A 10,306-nucleotide genomic window follows, 5' to 3' on the forward strand; every position below is an offset into this window, starting at 1 on the left:
ACACACACGCACTCGTGCGTAATAAACAATAAACGCACATTAATCTCGGCGCCGCGCTTGAATAAATAAATCAAAAAGTTCCTCCCATTGATCACTCCAAGTATTCACGATCGATGTTGGCCTCATAGAAAAGCGCAAATGAATAAATAAGAAATAATAAACACGCCAGCGCCTATACAACAACGCCTGATAAACGAGCACACGCACGCGCACGCACACACTTCGGCGTGAAAAACTGCAAGTGAGGATATTCACTTTTCTTCTTTTTATTTTCACCATGTGTGTAGATGTAAATCTGTGTTTTTGTGCTAAATCTGTGTGTGAGTGTGTTATTTTTCTCTCGTGTGTGTATCTGTGCGTGTGTGTTTGCAAATGTGTCTTTCTGCAAATATGTCTATTCGTGTGTGTGTGTCCTTGTGTGTGAGTCGAAAGGTGTTTGAATGTGTTGATGAGGGGGCGCCAAAGATCAAAGTTTTGTCGAAGCTACGCTGCTTAGCTTCCTTAGCGAGCAACAACATTAGTTTGTTGTTAGTGTGACCAGTGAACCACAATCCAGACTTCAGCTTTAACCCTGACTTAAAAAAAATATCCTAACCTAATACTTGTTTAAAACCTTAACCCAGAATTGAAACCCTAATTTTAAACAATAAAAGTTAAAAAAAAAAAACTAGCCAAGAGGGTTTCAACCCATGCCTTGTTTAAAACCCTAACCCAGGTTTAATATCCTAATTTCAACCCCAAACTCTGATCTGAAACCCAACTTTCAAACTCTAACCCTTGTGTAAAAACTCAGCTCAGACTTGAAACCTTGAAATTTGAAGCCCTAGCCAAGACGTTCGACCCTAATTTGAAACAAATCTTTATTAAAACTAAAACTCTGCCTCGCTAATTTTATGATTGCAGTTTACGAGTTATGGAATAATTGGATTATTGAGTTTGGTATGATTGATCATTTGAAACCCCAGCCTTGACTTGGAAACCCTACCACTTGTGTAAAGCCCAAAAAGGCTTGAAGCCTTAATTTAAAACACTTGTTTCAAACGAAAAAAACAGGCTTGAAACCTTCATTTAAACATTGATTTGAAAGCCCAGCCCTTTTTTGAAACCAAAACCCAGACTTGTAACGCTAATTTGCAACCTTAGCCTTGACTTGTAACCTTAATTTGAAACCCTACCACTTGTTTAAAAGCAAAACCCAGGCTTGAAACCCTACCCTGCACTTGAAACCCTAAGTAGCCAGCGCTTGTGAGCCTACATTTCAACCCTAGGCCTTGTTTGAAAGTGTTTGTCCTCTTTAAACCTTGATTTGGATCTTGACTTTCAAGCCCTTTATTGGAATTGGTAAGCAGGCTTGCTCTCCTATCTGCCCTCTTCTTCTTCTTCTTCTCCTGCTGCCGTTGCGAGCGCGTCACTGACCGGCGCCTCCTCTTTTCCCCCTTTTGTCCCGGCGAAGGCCGTACCAGTGCGGCCACTGCTCGCTGTCCTTCTCGCAGCCGTCGGAGCTGCGCAACCACGTGGTGACGCACTCCAGCGACCGGCCCTTCAAGTGCGGCTACTGCGGTCGCGCCTTCGCCGGCGCCACCACGCTCAACAACCACATACGCACGCACACCGGCGAGAAGCCCTTCAAGTAAGTCAACGGGTGGGGACACACACACACCAAGTTGGGGCCGCCTGTCAATACAAAAGATCAGAATCATATTAACAGACTTCCTGAACGGATGACATTCATTTATCAACACTCATTTGAACCCCCAATTTAAAACCATAATCTTGATGTCAAGCCTGATCTTCAACCAATCATACTGACATAAAATCCTACACCCTACTTTAAAATCTTATCCCTAGCTTGAAACTATATGAATAAAATTGTATTGTATATTGTATAACTCTAACCCTAATATGAAACCCTACTTTAAACTCTTAACCCTAGTTTGAAACCATAACCCAAGTTTGGAACCCTACTTTGCAACCATAACCCTTGTTTAAAACCCTACTTTGAAACACAAACCCTAGTTTGAGAACCCTACCCCTAATACGAAACCCTACTTTAAAATCTTAACCCTAGTTTGGAACCCTAACCCTAACTTGAAATTCTACTTTGAAACCCTAACTTGAAGCCTCACATCTAGTTTGAAACCTTACTTTAAAACTCTAACCCAAGTTTGAAACACTACTTTGAAATCCTAACCCTACTTTGAAACCCTACTTTGAATTTCTAACCCTACTTTGAAACCCTCTAATTTGAAACTCTACTAGTTTGAAACCCTAACTAGAAACAAAAACCCTACTTTGAAGCCCTAACCCTAATTTGAAACTGTAACCCTAGTTTGAAACCCTAACTTGAAACCAAAACCCCACTTTGAAACACTAACCTTAATCTGAAACCCTAAACGTAATTTAAACCCCTAACCCTATCTAAACCCTTGTTTAAAACCCTTCCCCACTCTTAACTCCCTAATTTAAAAGTGCAACCTTACCCGATGTGAATCCGCCGCCTTCAGTCCCGTCAGCTGGTTAGCAGCCTCCACACACTCGTCATGCCAAATTGAAGTAAGCGGCGCGCTAATGGCTGCCATTCCGCCGCCGCTCGGACGCAATTAGCGAGGACGGCGTCGAGGTCATGCCGAGCGACGCGCCATTAATGACCAATCGCGCACCGCCTGTCAATCAACTTCAACACGTCAGCGCGCGACTGAGCCGATGCGACTGATGGCGAGCGTTCGGAACGGCGAGCACGCCGCCATCAAAGAAATACAATGCTGAAAAATCCAAGTCAAGCTTTGCAATAAGTCCAAGAAAGACATTTAACTCGATATCAAATCAAGAAATTGGAAAACAACAAATAATGGTTAAGCTCAATAAATGTAAAAAATACAGCATAAATTGCAGGAATCTTTAAACCCATGAATAAACTAATTCATTCTATAGAATAACTTGATCAAATAAAATTAATGAAGAAAAATGTAAAATAAATGAATAAAATAGAGTCAATGCAAAATGTAACAAAACAAGTAAAATACTTAAACTGTGACATTCAATAATAATGATAATAATAATAATAATACATTTTATTTTTATAGCGCTTTTCATATCACTCAAAGACGCTTGACAACAAGGACAAGTGAATAAAATAAAACCTGCTGTTAAAACAAAAACAGTTAAAACCAACAGCAGAAAAAAAGAAAAATAGCAAAGATTAAGTGATGTTAAAAAGCATGGCGGAATAGGTGAGTCTTGAGAAGTGTTTTGAAGGATGTGAGGTCTGCGCAGTTACGAAGGTGTTGTGGAAGGGAGTTCCAGAGGGTGGGGGCGGCAACAGAGAAGGCTCGCTCCCCCCAGGTTTTGTACTTGGTCGGGGGGATGGCAAGGAGGTTTGCATTTGAGGAGCGAAGGGTGCGGGAAGGAGTGTATGAGTGGAGAAGATCGGAGAGGTAGAAGGGGGCCTGCTTGTGAAGGGCTTCGTAGGTGAGTAGGAGGAGTTTAAATTGAATGCGGTGGGGAACGGGGAGCCAGTGGAGATTTTTGAGAATGGGAATGATATGATCACGGGAACGGGTGTGAGTGAGAAGGCGGGCGGCAGCATTCTGGATGTATTGTAATTTATGGAGGAGTTTGGAGCTTGTGCCGTAGAGGATGCTATTAAAGGAGTCAAGGCGGGAGGTGATGAATCAATCAATCAATCAATCACATTTTATTTATATAGCACTTTTCATACATAAGAATGCAACTCAAAGTGCTTTAAAACATTCAAAGCAAAACATAGAATTATCTTCAATCAAAAGAAAAGATAAATTATTTAAAAGTTGTTGAAAGCCAAACTAAAAAGGTGTGTCTTGAGCTTCCTCTTAAAAATATCAACAGTCTCTGCAGACCTGACATCCTCTGGCAGGCTATTCCAAAGGTGAGGACCAAAACGGCTGAATGCAGCCTCGCCATGCAGTTTGGTCCTCACCCTTGGAATAAATAAAAGGCCCGCGCCAGAGGACCTCAGGATCCGCGAGGGCTGGTATGATAAAAGCAAATCAGATAAATAAGATGGCCCAAGACCATTAACACATTTATAAACTAATAAAAGTACTTTAAAATCGATCCTGAAACACACAGGGAGCCAATGCAGCAATTTCAAAACTGGCGTAATGTGCTCCCGCCCTCTGGTTCTCGTCAGCACCCGAGCGGCTGAATTCTGCAGTAGTTGCAGTGGTGAAATGCTCTTTTTCGGGAGGCCAGAGAGCAGGGCATTACAGTAATCTAAACGACAGGAAATAAAGGCATGCATCAGCACTTCCGTGTTAGCCTGAGAGAGAAACGGGCGGACTCTGGCGATATTCTTAAGGTGATAAAAACCAATCTTGGTTACATTTTTAATATGAGGAATAAAACTGAGCTCAGAGTCAAAAATGACGCCAAGGTTCTTCACACAGTGTGAGGGATTAAAAATGTGTAGTTTTGGTAAAAGCTTCTCTCTCTGACCTTCGGGACCGATAACTAAAACCTCAGTCTTGTCCTGATTGAGCTGTAGGAAATTATCTGCCATCCATGACTTGATATCTAAAATGCAATTTAAAAGGGTATCAATGGGTCCTGTGTCATCAGGAGACACGGCAGGGATGAAGGCAGGGATGAGGGTCTGAGCGGCAGTCAAGGAAAGTGAGGGGCGCAGGCGAGAAATGTTGCTGAGGTGAAAGAAAGCGGTTTTGGTGATTTGGGTAATGTGTTGATCAAAAGAAAGATTATTGTCGAAGAGGACACCAAGGTTGCGGCAGTGAGAGGAGGCGGACAGGTTGGAGTTGTCAAAAGTAAGGTTGAAGTTGGAGGCAGTTTGTGTGAGGGAGTTTAGGCCAATTATCAGCAGGTGGGACTTAGAGCAGTTGAGGAAAAGAAAGTTTGTTTGCATCCAGGATTTCATATCAGAAAGACAGTTGGACAGAGTGGAGTGGATAGTAGAGGTGATGGATTTAGTAAAGAGGATGTACAATTGGACGTCATCGGCGTAGCAGTGAAAGCCGAGACCGTGGTGACGGATAATTTGACCGAGAGGGAGAAGGTAGAGGATGAAGAGAAGAGGACCGAGCACAGAACCCTGGGGGACACCACGGGACAGTGGATGAGGAGCAGTTGTTGATGTGGATGAATTGTTTCCTGTCTGTGAGGTGAAATAATTACAACTAATAAATTCCCCCAAATAAAATGAATTTAAATAGACAAATAAAATAAACCGGACAAAATACTAAATAAACAAAACCAATACAGTAAGTTCATTGAAAACAAAACGAGTAAATAAACTGACTGTGAAAGTAAATGAAATGAGGTGCCGTCACCGAGTTGCTTTCTGATAACGTGCAAACGCTCGTTATTTTGCACATACTATCTTTCATTACATTTATCGCAATGTATTCTTTTCTTGTGTTAGTTCAATCAAAACCTTGCCATGCGTGGAACATATGTGTTCCACCGATCAATAATGTACACACGCGCACACACACGTCAGACTTAAAAGGCTTCCTCAATTGGGTGTGACACTGTGTGTGCGCACACATGATGGGAATTCCCCTCAGCAGATGGCTTGATAGATTATTGACGAGTGTGTGTGCGCGCGCACGTGTGTGTGTGAAGATCACAGCGGCAATTCCAGATGACTGCTCCGTTGACCTCACACACACTTTGTACTGTCAACGTGTATTACACTTGAAAAGGCACTCCCACGTGCACGCGTGTGTGCGAGAGGTTGCGAATCCCAGAGTAAGTCACAGTATGTCATCGCAAGATCATCCCCATAAACTCATTTGCATAACAAATGCTCATACTGGAAGAAAAGCGTTTGTGTTACACAATCATTTGCAACACGTGTCGCACATTTACAACGTATGGAACTCAAGGGAGGCGGCACGGTGGGCGACTGGTTAGCACGTCCGCCTCACAGTTCAGAGGTCATGTGGTCGAATCCGGCCCCAGCTTTCCTGTGTGGAGTTTGCATGTTCTCCCCGTGCCTGCGTGGGTTTCCTTCCACATTCCCAAAACATGCTTGGTAGGTTGATTGGACACTCTAAATTGCCCCTAGGCGTGATTGTGAGTGCCGATATTTGTTTGTCTCTGTGGGCCCTGCGATTAGCTGGCAACCAATTCGGGGTGTCCCCCGCCTACTGCCCGACGGCAGCTGGGATATGCTCCAGCACGCCCGCGACCCTTGTGAGGAGAAGCGGTATCGATAATGGATGGATGGATGGATGGAACTCAAGGGTTACTTGGGTTTTATACAAAAGTTACAATCTAAATTAATCAATTAGTTACAATCTCAAAAGTTGAGTTTGAAGCCTATGTTTGGCTATTAAACATTGGTCAGGTCTTTAAATTAGGATTGAGAGTTAGGGTTTTAAACAAGGGCTTTAGGGTTTCAAGTTAGGTTTTCAAGCCTATATTAGGGTTTCAAATTAAGGTTTCCAACTAGGCTTTGTTTGTTAAACATGGGTTTGGATTTCAAATAGGGTTTGAAGTGAGGGGTAGGGTTTCATGTCTGGGTATGGCTTCCAAACAAATTGCAAAGATTTTGAATTGAGCTATCCGGTGAGGGTTTTCAAGCCCGGGTTAGGGTGTCAAAATAGGATTTTAAGGTAGTGTTAGTGTGCCAAACAAGATTTTGGATTTAAAAGTAAGGTTTCTAGTTAGTGTTACTGTTTCAAATTTGAGTTTTAAGTCGGGGTTAATTAGTTTCAAATTGGGTTTCAAGCCAGGGTTAGGATTTCACATAACGGTGTCAAGACAGGGTTACTGTTTTAAACAAGGATTAAGGCTAGGGTTGGGGTTTCAACCTAAGGTTAGGGTATTAAGACCAATTTGAAGCCAGGGTTGGGGATTCAAATTTGAGTTAGGGTTGCTAAGTAGGATTCCAAGTCAGGGTTATGGTTTTAAAGTAGGGTTTCAAACCAAGGTTGGGGAAATCAGGGTTTGATGCCTGGTTTGGGGTTTTAAAAGGGTTAGGGCTGCAAATTGAGGTTTGAAGACTGGTAAGTGCCCCTCTTGAGCATTCCTGTTGTTTTGTGTTCAGATGCGAGCGTTGCGATCGCAGTTTCACTCAGGCCACCCAGCTGAGCCGTCACCAGAGATTACCCAACGAATGTAAACCCAACAGCGAAGGATCGGTGGGTGGAGAATCCATAGAGGTGGACTAGGACCCAAAACAGCCCAGCAGAACCCAAATCCCACCGCCGCAAACGACATCCTCTCTTTGGCCTTTTCTACCGCTGCTCACGTCCAACCTGACCAAGTCCTTCACTACGCATGGAACTACCTTACGACAAAATACCAAAGTTCTTCTCAAGTTTTACTGATGTTGTACCATAGTTCTTCCAAAGCACTCCCGAAGTTCTACCAAAGTTCTTACCAGGGTTTTACTGATGTTCTACCAAAGTTCTTCCAAAGCGCTACCCAAGTTCTACCAGCTTTCTACTGATGTCTGACCAAAGCTCTACCAAACCACTACTGATTTTCTACCAATGTCATACCTAAGCTCTTCCAAATTACAAGCAGTTACACTGCTTCCAAAGTCCTAGAAAAAATCTACCCTGCTTCTTCACATGTCCGTCCTAAATTGTACTACCAAAGTTTTACTGAAGTTGCACAAATTTTGCCAATGTTAATGTTTGATAATTTCTACTAAAGTTACACCAAGGTTACACTGATGTTCTTCCAAAGTTGTACAAAATTCCGCCCAAAAATGATTAACCAATGTCTTGCCACAGTCTACCTGAGTTCTAATTAAGTTCCACCAAAGCTGTTTCGTATTTCTTTGGGTTAGACCAAAGGTTCTACCAATGTTATACTAAAGTTAAATCAATCATCAAGCCAACTTTTTCTGAAGTTTTGCAAAATTTCTCCCAAAATTCAACTGATGTTTTACCAAAGTCTACTACCTATGTCCTACTAAGGTTACAACAAAGTTCTTCTATAATGATCAAAATAACACTTGTTACACCAAAGATCAACCCAGGTTCCACTAAAGTCCCACTGAAACTCTTCAAAAGTAATACTAAAATTATCCTGAAATACAAGTGACGTACCAAAGTTCCACCAATGTTCTACCGATGTTATGCCAAAGTTCAACAACATTTCCCCTGAAATTCCACCAGTTTCCCTCGACGTTCTACTAAAGAGCACTGATGTTCTACCGAAGAGCATCTAAAATTTCTTTAAAAATGTACTTTGACCAGAGTCTACTCAAGTTCAACCAAAGTTTTCCCAATTTTTTTCTGAATTCTACTGGTCTTCCAATGTTATGCCAAAACTGTACAAAATTTCCTGCCAAATTCAACCAATGTTTTATGCACGTTCTACTCCAGTCCAATTACGCTCTCCTGAACCTCTTTGAAAGTTCTTCAAAATTTCGCCAGCAATTCCACCAATGTTTTATGCACGTTCTACTCAAGTCCAATTACGTTCTCCTGAACTTCTTTGAAAGTTCTTCAAAATTTCGCCAGCAATTTCACCAATGTTTTACCAAAGGTTGACCCAAGTTCTTAATTTTCCCCCAAAGTACTTCCAAAGATTCACTGCAGTTCTTGTGAAGCTGCAAGTAAGTTCTACCAAAGTGCTACAAAATAATTCCTGAAATTCGCCAAATGTACTGATGTTCTACTCGTGTTCCACCAAAGTTCTACAAAATATCTAGCAACATTCCACCAATGTTCTACCAGAGTTCTCCTGAAGTTCCGTGGTCTATCGAGGAGCAGCTCGAGGGAGAAGACAAGTTCAAGATGCGCCCTCCTGTGGCAAGGAGGTTCATTGCAGCTTTGACTCCCCCCCCACCCCACCCCACGAAAGGTTTGACACCTCAGAAGCAAACCAAAGATTGTCTGACTTTATGTTGGATATTTAGCGGACAAAGAAAAGAAAATCCCGCCAAAAAGGAGGCAGAGACCAAAGCAAACACGTCATGGACGTCATGAACACAGACATAAAAAAAAAAACAACAAAAAAAAACAACTATTTATCTTGTGGCAGCACTTTGACTTATGTAATTTAACTTTCTGCATCCTTCGCTTCACATGACCAAAGACGCTTGCCTTCCATTATAATCTTCCAATGTTTTTGGTGTGTGTGTTTTTGTACCAAAAAGAAGAAAAGGCACAATTGACACACCAAAGTTTTTCAACCATTACGTCCATTTGACATCGTGGATTTTTTTTCTTTTTTATTTCAGTCCATCACTTTGTCTCAAGTGCTGAACTCATTGAACAATAAAGTTGGGCATCCAAGTCGAAAGCGGAGTACACACATATCGATAAAAGGGCTGATTTCGAGTCTGATTCCTCACTTTCTGATCAGTCAGCTAAGGCTAATGATGGTGTTTTCTAATGACGATCCGAAGTGATTATCTGGTGGTGTAGGATGTTAAGTCATTTTTTCCACGTCCATCTGCTCAGAAAGCATAAAGTGCCGATCATCCAGCCAAAATTGAGCATTTTCCTTCCCTTTCGATCAAAGTTAGCAATGGTCCGATTATCAGATGAAAGATCCTAACCAATTACCATGTGGTGTGTGGGTGCGTTAAGAGGTATTTTTACTCTGCTTAAATCTGCTTGAAAAACATAAAGTAGCATGCATACTGATAATCAGGCAAATTTTAAGCCAGATCGCTTGCGATCAAACTCAGCAAAAGCCTGATTATCAGATTCCCCCCCAAAATTTCCTAAGGAATGATCCAGGGGTGTGAGATGTGTTTAGAGTCATTTTCACTCCCTAAACTGCTGAGACAAAACACTGTATATAGTGATAATCGGGACAATTTTGCAATTCAAGTCTGCAGGGGCCTAGGTCACACCAATGCCGATAATCAGCCCTATTTTGAGTCTGATTCCTCTTTGTGATCGGTCAGCAAGTAAATGCGTACGTGTGCGCCCCGCTTAAAGTTGGACAGGAAGTGGCTGCGACGATGAGGACGATAAAGACTGTTTGTAAAGAAAAAAACATGTCAAACAAATGTTGATGCTTTTTGTCTCGCTCACATTTGCATGATTTTAAAAAATAAAAAAAACGTGAGACCTGAAGAAGGAACCCAGGTCCAAATAAAGGGAGCCCATTTTGTCAACTCATGAATGTTAGTCGTTTCATTAATGATGTCATCATTTAAGAGTCCCCTGGTGTGGTCTTAAAAGCTTTTTGACATTGTCATGTCAAAATCTACACGGGATAAAGACATCCATGTTCTACTTCAAAGCACTCCGTTTTTTCATGGGGCAGATATGTCTCATGCAAATGCGGGGTACCGCTGTCGTGACGACCAGGGGTCAAAGCTGCAACGGTAGAGCGA

General features: G+C 42.0%; 1 protein-coding gene across 5 annotated transcripts in view; it reads left to right on the forward strand.

Annotated features, from left to right (window-relative positions):
• The window catches only part of prdm6 (PR domain containing 6), a 36,657-nt gene extending 26,569 nt beyond the window's left edge, over positions 1–10,088 (forward strand). For all 5 annotated transcript variants that reach the window (XM_086030123.1, XM_086030121.1, XM_086030120.1 and 2 more), the window contains 2 exons: positions 1,454–1,630; positions 7,046–10,088. In XM_086030123.1, coding sequence (XP_085886249.1) covers positions 1,454–1,630; positions 7,046–7,169 — 301 coding nt within the window. In that variant the 3' untranslated portion in view covers positions 7,170–10,088. The remainder of the gene's footprint in view (positions 1–1,453; positions 1,631–7,045) is intronic.
• Positions 10,089–10,306: the final 218 nt, after the last annotated feature.

Source organism: Filicampus tigris, chromosome 5 (genome assembly GCF_054856515.1).
Source record: "Filicampus tigris isolate MCC_2025a chromosome 5, RoL_Ftig_1.0, whole genome shotgun sequence".
Taxonomy (NCBI): Eukaryota; Metazoa; Chordata; class Actinopteri; order Syngnathiformes; family Syngnathidae; genus Filicampus; species Filicampus tigris.